The sequence below is a fragment of the Prionailurus bengalensis genome, chromosome B3 (genome assembly GCF_016509475.1).
Source record: "Prionailurus bengalensis isolate Pbe53 chromosome B3, Fcat_Pben_1.1_paternal_pri, whole genome shotgun sequence".
In the NCBI taxonomy this organism is placed as follows: domain Eukaryota; kingdom Metazoa; phylum Chordata; class Mammalia; order Carnivora; family Felidae; genus Prionailurus; species Prionailurus bengalensis.
This window is the reverse complement of record NC_057355.1, coordinates 69,469,051-69,484,421: the sequence shown is the minus strand read 5'-3', so window position 1 is coordinate 69,484,421 and position 15,371 is coordinate 69,469,051. Positions and strand designations below refer to the sequence as shown.

Here is a 15,371-nt window from a genome sequence, read left to right as displayed (position 1 = left end):
GGTGAATCAGCCTCCAGTTATCATCACCAGTGGGAGCACACTTCACAATCCCAATGTGGGGCAGCTCAGTTTTGCCTCATTTGTACAAGGATAGGACATGTGGGTGTTCCTTGTCCATATATGGATTATACAGTTTTCTATCATGCTTCTTTCTTTAGTGTGTGAACTTAAGAATTCGATGACATAGAACTTTATTAGGATCTAGGTCTCTGGTAGTGTTCCATGTAGACCAATGAGGCTGGGCCTCCACATACAGACAGCACACATATCCAGATATCCATGTCTAAGAAGTTGACTATCCCTGCCCATAGGAGATTCTATGCTCCTAATTATCATACTGCCGCTGGTTACTCACTTTCTACCACATTTTCATGGAGCATTGAGAGGTTCTGATGGAGACCCAGCCTTTGGTCTGCATTTCCTTGTCCTGGCTGTGCTATAAGGCAGGAGAGGGCAAGCACATTGCCTCCCCAGGGCCAATTACCTTCTCAAGGTCTGGTTCCTCTAAGCCCAGGGCTAACTCATTGTTGTTCATCACGGAGGAAGCTGCCACATCCAGAGGGGTAGATCCCCTCATCGAAGGGGAGGCTGAGGAAGGAAGAGAGAAGGAGAGAGAAAAGGGACAGAGGCCGTCCAGCGCTGAGCTGAGGGTGCAGTGCACGTTCATGGCCAGGAGAGGGCAGCAAGCACATTAAACTCCCATCACCATTCTGAGGGGGCTGCCTGCCCAAGAACAGAATTTGTTATCCCAGTCCCCATACTCATTATTAATTTTGACTATGGATTAAGTCAGAAAATCAGTGCACGTAATTAGCAGGGACCATGTATTTTCAAGTATTTTTCTAACATGATACTTCTTGGAGCTCTGCTGTGGTGATCACTCAAAAGGCAGTGATGTCACTTAACCAACTAATCTCAAATGAGTCGGTCATTTCTAGAGCCACCAACCAGAGTTTGGGAATAGCCTCAAACAGCATTAGCTCATACAGTTACATCAGGTCACCAATGTTGTCTTTGATTTTCCTTTGGTTCTTATGCTAGAACTCAGAAAAACTTTTTTATAAAAGGTTGGGAGTCCGAGGTTGCATCTGGTAAATTGGAAACTCCAGCTTTCAGATTTCACATGCATGTATGAGTGGTTTTGTGTCTTTCACAAACTCATTTGGTTTACATCCAGGACAGTGAGTAAGGCATATGCACCGTGTTGCTTTTCTAGTGGTGGTGATGGATTTACACGGTCCACAGTTGCTCTTGGCCAGTCCACCTCAAAGCTTAGGAGAGAGGGATGCAGCCTGCAGCCAGCCCTCCAAGAAGGGGTTGGGTCTCTGACCTTGGTCTCATTAGCACCTCCTTGGTCAGTGGAGTGGGCTGGGGGTGGGGGAGCGGTGTCCCCAGACTAGATCTATAATTTCAGGCAGCATTTCATGAGCCATGGGCCGCCGGTCCCAAGGAAGACAAGGTAAAAACTGTGTGAATATGCCAACACAAATCTGTCACCAGTTCTGGGTGGCAGCAACATCTCTACTTAGGTTGGACAGCAGAGACATGGTATCCTTATTTCATTTATTTTTAGATCAGGCAGCTTCCTTCTTCTATTTAAAAATACCTTAGCAGGTATGTCACTTCTTTCGCTTTACCTCCTAAGTGGCCAGGAGGAGGGTAACCTCCAAGCCCAAATGTGGAAGTGATAACATGACATACCTAGGCCAACACTGCTGTTCTCCAACAGGTAACTTAGATGCTCAAACATGGCCTTCTGATTTTGCCGGCTAATTCGACAGAAGTAGCAGAGGAAGCGGCAACAGCTAGCAACCATTTTTGGAAAGGCAATCTGTAGGGAGAAAAAGGAAATGTCAAGGAAAAGAATCTATCATGAGTCCTTTCTGAGAAGTCTGACTTCAAAGAGTCTTAGGGTAGGCCATCCACTGACCCCCACCTGTCAATACGGGTGTATAAGCTATGAACGGTTTGCAAAATGCATTTCGTCCTTGCTTCTAGTTTTTTCGAGGACTTATTCACAGGAGGGACAGAGAGGGGACACACCTGAGAAGAGGCTTCCAAAAATATTGAGAGCTAATTATAGTTCCTGAAGTATCTTCCTTTCAAAGGAAAAAGAGGTCAAACAAGAATCCCAGACACACTCCGATGTCACATGAAATTGCACGACCCTACATCACACTATTGTTTCCATCCGGGAAGGGAGCAGACAGAACTGTGATGAGCAGGTCCAGAAAGGGAGAGGAGCGATCATGATGAGAAGGTCCAGAAAGGGAGATGAGCGATCCTGACAAATAATGCCCAGCATTAAATCAAACCTGGGTCCTCTGGGTAAAGGCTGGTCCCCCCAGAGCTGTGGGAGCCTGATAAGCATTGCCCTCTCCGAATGTGAGCCCTCCCCAATTGCTTTTTTCTTCCCTAGTTACTTCTGTCCTTGACTACTGCTCTCCTACGGGCTCCCATAGCAGTTGTAACCGGATTCATACAATTTAGCACTGAGATGCCATCTTATGTTACTGCTGATCGTACTTGGCTTCTCTCCTTAACAAAGTAATTAGCATCTCTAGAGCCTGGCCACATCTTAGTTTTGATCCAATAATGCTCAATAAATGATGTCTATGTTTAACCTAGCTCTGGATCCTAGAAAGCCCTTCATTTCCCCTTTTAGAATAATGGGGGGTGGGGTGCTTTTACAAGTAAGGGCCCAAAACCTATATGCTACCTGCTTGCTGAGGCATGCAGGCATTTTCTCAGGGCTCTTCTGGAGAGTCTGCTTTTCCAAGGGACCAGAAGGAAGTGAGTGAGAAGGAATGTGAGCTTGGCTTTTGTTCTTCCTTCATACCCCCAACTGTCCATACTGGTGGAACTGCTTTGGGAATCATTCATTCCTAGGACCCTGGCCCTCTGGAATTTCCAACATTTGAAAACATCCCCCATCTACTGCCTTAGGACCCTATCTAACTCTGAGGAACCCACATAAGCTAGAATAAATGTCCAGGGAGCCCCCCCCTGACAGAAGGCTTGTTATGGGGGGCTGGGAAGGAGAGCCGACATCCTCAGGAGCTTGGCACAGAGAGGAAACACACGCACCCCTGAGGGAACACTGCCAGGATCGTTATTAAGATCTTGTTCTCCTTTAGAACAGCATTCTCCTGACACAGCACAAAACATAGCAGGTTTCTAAGTGGAACCCAGAGGAACTCCATGTTGGAAGGAGCAGGGCTGCAGAGTATGTATGGGAAGTTAACTTAGCAGGTGAACAGCCTCGTAGAATGAGTGGGGAAAGCTCTAAGCTTCAGGAGCCAGAGCGCCTACACTGGCTGGATTCCATTCAGCAGCTCTGTCCCCTCCCTTGGCTGTTTCCTGGCTTTATACACATCCCTCCCTCTCCCTGGGAAGAGGAACTGAGACAATGGACACCAGCTATTTGTCTGTGAACAAGTCACCACATGCACCTGCCCAAGTCAAGTTCTGGCCTAAGTTTTCCTGGTAGCATTACCTGAGACTTCTCTGTCCCCAACACGTTCACCATCACCTCCATCACTGTCTCGTGCATGCCAAGGACTCGCATGAGGTTGGGATGCTGGTAGAACACCTTGTTGTTCATAATGTCTCTAGGGTAAAGATTGGACAGTCTTCAGTACTTGCTTCTATCAGTGGTATGAAAATGCAGGCATGAGAAAACACACATGCACAAACACACTGGGGGTGGAGTGACGCAAGCTGAAAGGTAGTAAGAAGGTACCAGCCAGGTGGAATAGAAGTAGAATGCATTTTTTTTTTTAGCTGATAGGAGTATATTGTACTCTTTTACTTCCATTAAGTACTTTATTTTGAAACATTTTCTTCTAATGACATTCACAGTTGTCCTTTTGTCTTTTTGCTTGTCATAGCTTCAGAGAGCCTGAATCACTGGATTTCTCTTCCTCCATGTGCTCAGTGTCTTTTTTCCCCCCCTCTCGTCCTTATATCTATGTCTCTATGGACTTCAGGTTTTTTTTAAATATGAAATTTATTGTCAAATTGGTTTCCATCCAATGCTCATCCCAACAGATGCCCTCCTCAATACCCATCACCCACCCTCCTCTCCCTTCCACCCCCCATCAACCCTCAGTTTGTTCTCAGTTTTTAAGAGTCTCTTAGGGTTTGGCTACCTCCCTCTCTAACCTTTTTTTTTTTCCTTCCCCTCCCCTATGGTGTTCTGGTAAGTTTCTCAGGATCCACATAAGAGTGAAAACATATGGTATCTGTCTTTCTCTGTATGGCTTATTTCACTTAGCATAACACTCTCCAGTTCCATCCATGTTGCTACAAAAGGTCATATTTCATTCTTTCTCATTGCCATGTAGTACTCCATTGTGTCTATAAACCACAATTTCTTTATCCATTCATCAGTTGATGGACATTTAGGCTCTTTCCATAATTTGGGTATTGCTGAAAGTGCTGCTATAAACATTGGGGTACAAGTGCCCCTATGCCCATCCCCAAACACAAGGGAATTAAAAGCAAAAATGAACTATTGGGACCTCATGAAGATAACAAGCTTCTGCACTGCAAAGGAAACAACTAACAAAACTAAAATGCAACCAATGGAATGAGAAAAGATATTTGCAAATGACATATTGGACAAAGGGCTAGTATCCAAAATCTATAAAGAGCTCACCAAACTCCACACCCGAAAAACAAATAATCCAGTGAAGAAATGGGCAGAAAACATGAATAGACGCTTCCTAAAGAAGACATCCAGATGGCCAACAGGCACATGAAAAGATGCTCAACATCAGTCCTCATCAGGAAAATACAAATCAAAACCACACTGAGCTATCACCTCATGCCAGTAAGAGTGGCTAAAATGAACAAATCAGGAGACTATAGATGCTGGAGAGGATGTGGAGAAATGGGAACCCTCTTGCACTGTTGGTGGGAATGCAAATTGGTGCAGCCACTCTGAAAAACAGTGTGGAGTTTCCCCCCCAAAATAAAAATAGATCTACCCTATGACCCAGCAACAGCACTGCTAGGAATTTACCCAAGGGATACTGGACTTCAGTTTTCTTAATGATAGGGCTGTACCCCTCTCTTAAAGGCAATTATACATTAGGTACCCATGACATTTCTGGACCGCAGTCTTTAAAAAAAAATGAAATGAACAATGAAATATAAAAAAATTTATGTTTAAATCGGTCACTATAAATTCACATAATAATGCTGCAGGCAAATCAAAATACAGAGGCAGCCTGTGATGTGGCTGTGTAATCCCATACGGGGTGGTTTCCCTCTGCCTGTACCCTTTCCCTTGAGTGTTGCAGCTGTCGAGAGGAGACACCACTAGGTTTTACTTGCTGCTATGTCTACTGCGAGAGTCAGGGGAGAAGCTAATTCTATGGTTTTCTTTTGCCATAAAATTCTCTTCGTTTCTATTACATGATTCAGCCTTGGAAAGGCATTTGAAGAATGCGTGCATCCCACCCATGCCCCAACCCGGGGATCTTCAAAGTCTCTCTTCTGGGCCCCAGTGATGCTCCTTTAGTTTGCTGGCTCCAGGGTGGTGGAATGGAATATCAGGTTCTTGATTTCAAAAAGATTTTTAATTTTTTTTAACATTTATTTATTTTTGAGACAGAGAGAGACAGAGCATGAATGTGGGGAGGGTCAGAGAGAGAGGGAGACACAGAATCAGAAGCAGGCTCCAGGTTCTGAGCTGTCAGCACAGAGCTGTCAGCACAGGGGCTCGAACTCACGGACCGCGAGATCACGACCTGAGCTGAAGTCGGACACTTAACTGACTGAGCCACCCAGGCGCCCCCTGAACTTTTTTTAATGTTTATTTTTGAAGGGGGGAGGGGCAGAGAGAGAGGGAGACCCAGCATCTGAAGCAGGCTCCAGGCTCTGAGCTGTCAGCACAGAGCTGGACCTAGGGCTCGAACTCACCAACAGTGCAATCATGACCTGGGCCGATGTCAGACACTCAACCGACTGAGCCACCCAGGTGCCCTAATGAGTTCTTGATTTTAATCAAATAACATCGTGGGCTGGTCAGGTAACTTTTTTGGGCTTTGGTTTTCTCATCCCCAAAATGGAACTACGCCATTGAATTAAATTAAAGGAGATCTTTTTGATGTCTAAAATGCTATCTTTTAGATAGCATAGCTTCTAAGAGCCACGAGCTACTGTTAGGGTGAAAGGTGTCTCGTACAACTGACAAAACTGACTCCCTGGGTCAGTCCCAAGCAAAGGGAGGGATCCACCCGCAATACCTCAGAGGGAAGTCTCAGAAGAATTCCAGTCAAAAGCCCAGCTGCTCAAAACCTTTCTCTCTTGTTGATTTGAACGCTCTCCCTTCCGCTGAATTTTTTTCATTGCCACCCTGGAGCGATTTTCTTCAGACACAAATGAAGTAACTGCCTTTCTCTAAGACTCCTCCCCACTGCTTCTGACAATGTCCCTTCACCTGGGGCACACAGTCAGATCTCTCAGGTTACCAAAGGGGACGGAGACACGGAGAATGGTTTTCCACAAGAAGTGAGATTGGGATGGCTGGGGTTTTATGCGATTTGATTCCAGAACACCTGCAGAGCAAGGTAAACCAGCTTTTCCTCTTGAAGTTCTTTGGAAAGACTCACACTGAACTATGAACGACCTACCCCAGCCCATTGATCATGAGCAGCTCCTCTTCCTTGCCCATCCTGACACTGAGGAGGCAGCGGATCTGGCCCAGGGCGGCCAGCAGGTTGATGGTGTCGCTCACGGAGGCCTGACTGATGGTGTAGGTCTTCCGCAGCGCCTGCAGCAGCTCCCCAATGCTGTCGTACTGCCTCCGGAGGAGGTTGAACATCATCCGGACCAACTCTGCATCCTGGATCTGGTCCTCCTGAGCCCAGCGGATCATGGTCTGTGAGATGAGCTCCTTCAAGGTCGCTAGAGGGACAACACAGAAGACCGGTACTGTGACTGTCATGGCTCCAGGAGAGCTGGGTAGCTCAGCCACTCCATTCAACACTAAGACAACATCAGGGGTCAAGGTTAAAACATTCTTTTTCTAAGGGTGGAACACGGCATGCAGAGAAATGAAATATATAATCAAAAAACATATATGTGAGCCATACTACAAGAAAAGGTATCTCCATTTTGAATTCAGGGTGCTAAATATTTTAATTAAATGAAGTTTGAATCGATATTGGAAATAAAAGACTCAGTAAGACACTGTCCTTGTTTTTAGAGTGCTCACCAATCAGTTCTTTACATTTTCATTTTGGTTTTATGAAGAACAACTTTTACCTTTATTTTATAATGCAATGTAAGAAATACTACAATGTGCAAGTGCCATGGGACAGAGCTGCGGGAGTGGGGGGCAAAGGCACGAGAAGATGACACTGGTCACTGCATCTTTAGAGTCAAGTGATATTAAGCATTGGATTTTCTCTACCATGGATACTATTCCCCAAGCACTTTAAATATACCACATACCACAAACTGAATAAACCATGCCGTTGATTCTAGACCTTGAGAAGATATTTTGGCTGACATACACATAGAGCTACGTTAGGAGATGCAAAGAAACAGATGAAGAGCGTTCTGTTACGTCTGAAGACTGCACTTGGATATATGACTATCACCTCCTTGTTGTGACTGTGTTGCTCTGGATCTTTGGCAGGGGGTCAGCTAACAAGGCATCGTGACTACTTTCAGAAGCATCAGGAGAAAGGCCAGTATGGCGTTGAGTTTAGAAGCTCACACTGGTTACAAAGAAAAACCACTGGCTTCACAGGTAAAGGAGAAGTCACTGAAGTGGGACTCGAACCAACTGTGGGACCTTCAGAGGTTGAAGTGAGTGGCTCCTGAAAAGTGCTGGCTGGCACTGTGAGGGAGCATAGTCAGCAGGGACATGTAGGGGTACCAGGGTGGCTCCGTCAGTTAAGCGTCTGACTCGTCATTTCAGCACAGGTCACAATCTAAAGGTTCGTGAGTTTGAGCCCCGCATCAGGCTCTGTGATGACATCACGGATCCTGTTTGGGATTCTCTCTTCTCCCTCCCTCTTTCTCAAAATAAATAAACTTAAAAAAAGGTAAGAAGGGAGAGGCAGATCATAGGTGGAGGACAGGATGAAAGAGGGCCTGCCAGAATGGCTAGGAGGGCACTGCTGTCCCCTCCCTGTGTCTCACACACATACACACTTCCAGAAAATGCCATGAAAGGAGTGAGACATGCTGCTCTGAAATAACAATCGCCTCCAAGTCTGGCTCTGCCTATCACATTCCAGAAAGGTATAGATGGCATCAAGATCCTTCATTTGGACCTGGTGATAAAGGCAGAGCTCAGGGGACCATAAAGGTTACTCGGTCCATCAGTGGAGGCATTGGGAACAAGCTCAGAGGGCTGCCTTTGGTAGCCTGCACCACCTCTAAGAGTCAAGGTTCTTACCTCCATGTCATTATATATGGCAGATGTCTGCTCTACATACAGTCTTGGCTCATCATAAGGATATAAAAATAGAACTTGGTTACCAAAGCTTCACAAGAGATCGAGATGTAAAGGATGAATTTAACTTACTGCTGGGTCTATCAACCCTGTGGGTGTTTCAGGTTCAGACGAGAGACAGGCTGAAAAACTTAAAAAAGGATACCCAGAGCAGAGAGAAGCAAAGTTAAAAGATGTTCCTAAGAGATCTCACTAGGCAGGGACTGCTGACTAATACCTGTTAGGTTAGGTAATATCTCTATCCTCTGGGGAAAAATAAGTTATTTATGGGCCAGGATGGGCTCGTGTCAGGAACTTGTTTTCTTGCTGGCCAAATGTAAGAGGTCCTGTTTCTTCTAGTTAATAGTCACAGTAAAAATCAAAGCATGACAAAACCATAGACACTTCAAGTTTTTCCAGTCCTGTAAGTCTAATTCCTCCTTAAGCCTCATGGTTTTCTCTCCACTAATAACCAAATTCTCTGCTGGGATAATAATCACAGTCCCTGCCACACACGAAAAGCAGCAACCAGAAATGTTAATCAGCTCAAGGACCATCTTCTTTTCAACAGGGAGGGTTACAGAGTCATAAGGAAACCAAGTAAGTATTAGCTTTCCCTTGACCTGGCTTTCAGATTCACTCAGGATTCTGGTGAGTGCTTAGCCACACACTGATTTAATAATCCAAATCAACATTTATAGAGAATGAAACATTCAGAGCCAAACACCTCTCTAGAGGGCAAATGAGAAAGGAGACAGCCCTTTATTTCAAAGAGTAGAGCAGGAAGCACCCCACGGGTTCTCTGTCCAGGTCAGCCTTCCAGTAGGTATGAGAGAACGGGATAAGCCATTATGTGTGTGTGACCAAGCGGAAGCTCGGTTAAAATACAAAAACAAAGCAAAACAAAACAAAAAGAGCCAACAAAAAACAACAACAAATAACAAAACAAAACGTGGCCCCAAGACCCTGAAAGAAAAAGCAAGACTCATGGTCATGTTTTGGATGGACAGATGTCATTTAGTGGAAGGCATGACATTGAAGGCCATTCTTGTAGGACGGGGTTTCCAATTGTGAGACTGAGGTCCAGGAAGGGAGAGAAAGAGTAACTACAAGAAGAAAGAAAACTTGGGAGAGGTGGCGGGGGAGGAAATATCCCCACAAGAGCCCTGGAAGCATAGCATCTTTGGTGGACTGACATATGCTAGAGACCCAGCAGCCACCAAGCAAACTTGGCTGAATTGAGGACTTTCTAGTCCTCTGAACACTTCCGGGCCTGAGAAAATGGAGTTGGCACCCCCAGCAGTGATGCTATTGAAAATTCCTCAGATTTTAATTAGCTCCCATGAACTAGCTGCAGAGTAGCATAAATGTACCGGGGTCCAGAGGTTAAAAATAATACACTTTCTAGCATGTGGTAGGCTCTCCATATACAGCTGAAGATTAAAATAACTAATGCGTATAACCATGTCTGGCACATACGTGAGCTTAATAAAGGTTAACTATTCTGCTATCGATATCAGCCTTTGTAAAATTGTGGGCCACAGACCCTTAGGGATCCCAAGGCCCTTTAGGTGGTTTGCAAGGCCAGATGGATTTTCATCATAACTCTAAGATGTTTTTTGCCTTCTTCACTGTGTTGACAGCTGCCCTGATGGTGGAGAAGCATGGTGGGTAAAAAGGGGTGGTGCCTTAGCAGGAATCTAGGCAATAGCACCAAACATCAACCTTTAGAGTGTCCTATAGGAAATATAAAAAATTTATATTTCATTAATAACAATTGCAATGTACATCTTTCCAACCTCCTGTGGGACAAAAAAGGAAGTACGTGCACAGCACATCCCCAAATGAAAAGTCAGAGGATTTCGTGAGGAGAAGCACTTGTGTGGTGGCTTGAGTTATGAGCTAAACTGGCTGCTCATTTCGTGGAATGCTATTTTTAATGAAAAGAACGGCAGACAAACTGGGCTGGTTAATCAGACTTGGGTGAATGACAGACATGTCTTTACAAATGAAGGAAGTAAGCTCATCACTGCAAGGAAAACAACGGATGGTATCTTTTGCCAGTAATATAATCTGAGCTTTCAAGTAAAAACCAGAATTTTAGAAAACGTTTATCTGCGCAGTGAGTGTGACAGCTTCCCAGTACTTAAAGGCCTTCTCATTACATCGTTGATGTTAACAAATGTGATTTCTAAAATATTTTATAATGAAGTATGTCAACATTTGGAAGTTCTGCGTAACTTGGTGAGGCAATAATTTCCCGATGACCAAACCATGATGTTACGAAAACATTCATGGGTAAAAGATCCCTTCAAGATCAAAGACACACCAATGAGTTTTCATATAACCAAGTACAAACATTTCCTTAATGAGGTTGCAGGTTCTACATGGCAGTGAACTTTTGAGAACCTACTTGTTGAGTTTTGAGGTAGTATCGAAGAAGACTATGCGCAATTATCTGAGAAGGTTATTAAAATACTCTCCCCCTTTCTAGCTATATATCTCTTTGAGGCCAGTTTTCTCCCTATTTTTTAACCAGGTATAAGAACCCAGCTCATCTTCTACTATTAATCTTCATTAGAGATTTACAAAAATGCAAAACAATGTCACTCTTCTCCTTATTCTTGTTTTGAAAAATTAAATCATTTCTCACAGAAATATATTATTTACATAACATGTAATGGGTTGTTTAAAAACGTTTGTTTTGAGAGAGAGAGCACGCACGCATGCATAGGGGAGGGGCAAAGAGAGAGAATCCCAAGTAGGCTCCACGCTATCAGTGCATAGACCAATGTGGGGCTCGAACTCACAAACAGTGACATCATGACCTGAGCTGAAGTCAGCTGCTTAACCCACTGAGCCACCCAGGCGCCTGTAGAGCAAAGCTTTCTGTAGGTAACAGCCTGGATTTCCAGTATTAGTGAGAGTAATGTCATTGCTGAAGGGTCAGCTAATGTGGGGCTAAGAATTAAATGCCTCCCTATCCTACAGCCCATTTCTCTCTGTGTCCAACTGTCCTGGCTACAAGCAGGCCAACCAAGGCCCTGTGGCCTCGATGTGAAAGCCACCCACCCCGCTCCTTGCTCTGGAGATGACGGATCTTGAACCCAAATTGATATAAAGAGGGAAGCAGCTAGAGCCCTTCAGGCTGGCAGGGAGCCCCTCGGTGATGGAGGAACAATGGCCAGAATCCTTCCTAACTGCCAAGATTCAAATGGTTCCTTAACCCTCATTTATTTCTCAGTATGAGGTGTCTCACTCACCTTATTCCCACATTTCATCTACCTCCCATCCAGAAATATGGATGGCTTCCTAAGCTGTCGCTTTCCCAGTTCAGACCAGAGATATTTGATTACAATCACACAGCCTAATGAAACAGGGCTCCATCGTAACTGGACAGAAAGCTTTGCTTTCTGATCATGGCCATCACCTCAACATAGACCCTTCTGTACAAATCAATGCTTTTCCAACGTTCTGGTCTCAAGACCCCTTTTATACTCTTTAAAAATTATCAAATCCCTCAAAAAACTTTAGTTTATGTGGAATATATCTACCAATGCTACTGAGTTACAATTTAAAACTGCTGTCAGCATGGAGTCTGCTTCAGATCCTTTCTCCCCACCTCTCTCTACTCTTCCCCTGCTCACTCACTGTCTCTCTCTCTCTCTCTCTCTCTCTCTCTCTCTCTCTCTCTCTCTCAAAAAAAAAAAAAAAAAAAGAAAGAAAGAAAAAAAAGCTTTGCTCTGGAGTCACTGTGTACCTGGGCCTCAGGACATGGCTCATTTGCAAGTTCTTGCTGTCCTCATCTTAGCAGTGGAGTTAACTCCAATTGTATCAACTCCTAACGAGCTAACTAATTGAGTGGTGTTTTCTGTTAAGTGCCCAACACTGAGGTAAGTAGTCTGTATGAAACTATTTTGAGACCCAGGGATTACCCCAAGCCTCTTAGTTGGGGAAACTAAATACATGTGTGAGGCATTTAATGAGGAGTAACGAGCAAGATAATGGGTAAAACTGCATTGTCCAAGACATTTAGGAAACTAGACAATTCATAGAAAGCCACAATTTCTCTAGTAATATAAAAACTCAAAAGAAATTAAAGACATGATCAGATCTTCCTCTCTTCCTTTTTTCCCCAATGGGTCCTTCATCTAAAGCTCTTCCCACTTCTTGAAGAGGTCACATTACACAGCGACTAAAGAAGCAGGGAAGAAAGAGTTCTAACATAAAGAGGGCCCCTCCCACGGATGCATGAAGCGATCTGATGGCAAAGACACCACCCTTTGCTATGGCTGTTTTGGAATGCGGTCTTTCAAGAGCTGATCCATACAAGTAGTCCCTGTAGTAAATACTTGTATGTTTTTCTATCAGTGGTGGAATGCCAACAAATTTGGTAGGACCTTCAAACAGCAAAGGGAGTCAATGCTTGAGATATATTTAAACCTCTTTCATAACCACAAATATATTAACAGCAGTTGCAACTAAATACTGATTTCATTTCTGCTGCTTTTCTAAGCTCATCTTTGGAAATGCTGGCCTTTAATAACTAAAAAGACATTTCAGTATGCATAAGAGACATGATTCCTGAGGAGGAAAGACTCCAGGAGAAAGGTAAGGGTGAAGTGGGGAAGTTAACTCTACTGTTTGCTATTATGTACGGCACCTGACACGTGCACACACCCCCAAGTACATGTGCCTCATAACTCCACTCAGAACCCCTACCACAAGGGTGCCTGGGTGGCTCAGTCAGTTAAGCGTTTTGTTTTTTTTTTTAATGTTCATTTATTTTTGAGAGAGAGAGAGAGACAGAACATGAACAGGAGAGGGACAGAGAGGGGGACACAGAATCCGAAGCAGGCTCCAGGCTCTCAGCTGTCAGCCCAGAACCCGATGTGGGGCTCGAACTCACAAACCATGAGATCATGACCTGAGCCAAAGTCAGACACTTACCTGACTGAGCCACCCAGGTGCCCCTAAATGTCTGACTCTTCATCTCAGCTCAGGTCTTGATGTCAGGGTTGTGAGTTGAAGCCCTGTGTTGGACTCTGCACTGGGTGTGAAACCTACTTTAAAAAATAAAAAAAGAACCCCCGCCAGATGTAATAAAGTTGCTTCCACAGTCTTTGCTACCACTCTAGGATTTTTCATTCACTGACTTACCTGTTTCAAAAAGGCCTTGTCAAATGCACTAGATGGTTTAGCTTAGGAGGTTTTTTGTTCTTATTTCAGAGAGAGAGAGAGAGAGAGAGAGAGAGAGAGAGAGAGAGCGAGAGAGCACAAGCACATGAGAGAGAACAAGTGGTAGACAGGGGCAGAGGGAGGGAGGAAGAGAGAGAGGAGAAAGAGAACCTTAAGCAGGCTCCTAACATAGGGCATGATCCCATGACTCCAGGGTCATAATCTGAGCCAAAACGAAGAGTCAGACTGTCAACCGACTGAGCCACGGAGACGCCCCAAGCTCATGAGGTTTTTAAAAAATTTTTTTTTCAACTTTTATTTATTTTTGGGACAGAGAGAGAGAGAGAGAGAGAGAGAGAGAGAGAGAGAGAGAATGAACGGGGGAGGGGCAGAGAGAGAGGGAGACACAGAATCGGAAACAGGCAGAGCCTGATGCGGGGCTCGAACTCACAGACAGTGAGATCGTGACCTGGCTGAAGTCGGACGCTTAACCGACTGCGCCACCCAGGCGCCCCACTCATGAGGTTTTTAAACAGCTACAGTGTTCTTTTCAAAAAGAAAACAAAAGTGTAACCAAACATTTGTTTTGTGATGAGATGTGAATCCTACCAAACAGAATGTCTTAATGAAGCTAGTCATGTACATATAGTTCCCTTGATAATTATAAATGGCTTCATTTAAGAAATTATTAACATTCTAACTTGCCCCACTTTTGTAATTAGTGTAATTAGGGATAGTCACAGTTAGGCAATTATATCAGATACACGATCTAGAAACTGCATTTTAAATAATTGTTTAGGCTAACTCAAAAATGAAATATTTCCAAGGTACTGTATTGTTTAGGGGAAACTTGGTGCCTGAAAGACACTTTCAAAGAAAAATAGCTACTCTGCTACTTGATTTCTGGACTAGCCAGACATTACTTACAAGAAAAAAGGATTACAAGTGCCCTTAAATTAGAGCTAGCCTTAGTACATCAGTGCGGAGGCTCAGCTATGGTTTATTGTTAGGTTGTTTACTGGTCTCCACTTGTCATTCTGTAACCTACTATTGACCCTCAAACCCCAAGCCTACGTTCTGTGACACTTAGAAGAAGGTTCCCCAGAGTTACCCACTATATTTGGCGAAACGCTTCTCTAAATGATCAAATTACCGGCTTCACAATTGCAATTCCAATGAGAAAAAGATCATCTATTCTCATGGTACAGGTTTAAGTTTTTAGGCTACTGAGGTCTGGAAAGAATCCTTCCTTTTCATCTCTAAATTTAGATCACAGTCCAAGTGGCCATCGTGTCCTGAAATACACGCTTATTATCAAAGAGCAGATGTTGGCCACTGGCAAAGCAAATCCCTGAAGCTTACAGATCCCAAACCTAAGCTGGTGTTACATTTCTGTGAGTGTGTTCTTCCATCTGGGTCAGTTTGGAAGAAAACATCTTCCAATTATGTTGACAAGAGGGAGCAAACACAATTGCACTGTACTTAGTTTCAACTTAGAAAGCAATTTATAATACTCTTGCTTACAATGGGAAAAGAAAAATAATTATGTGCATCTAAATTATGTGCACTTATTTTTAAATTCTAGGTGATTAAAAAGTCAGCTTGTGATATGCTGTAAATGCTCTGGAGGCATTAACAGGTGGTAGATCATTTCCAAGCATAAAGAATGCGTGTATTTTGACCTCTGCTTTCTTCCCCTGTGGTGGGCTGAAGAATGACCTCCCCAAAATGTTCATCT

At 44.0% G+C, this 15,371-nt stretch overlaps 1 protein-coding gene across 1 annotated transcript in view; it reads right to left on the bottom strand.

Annotated features, from left to right (window-relative positions):
* The window catches only part of RYR3 (ryanodine receptor 3), a 451,654-nt gene that overhangs the window by 144,903 nt on the left and 291,380 nt on the right, over positions 1–15,371 (bottom strand). Inside the window, exons 39-42 of the mRNA XM_043554522.1 lie at positions 6,642–6,915; positions 3,497–3,611; positions 1,702–1,831; positions 485–588 (exon numbers count right to left, since the gene is read on the bottom strand). Of these exons, the coding sequence (XP_043410457.1) occupies positions 485–588; positions 1,702–1,831; positions 3,497–3,611; positions 6,642–6,915 (623 nt within the window). The remainder of the gene's footprint in view (positions 1–484; positions 589–1,701; positions 1,832–3,496; positions 3,612–6,641; positions 6,916–15,371) is intronic.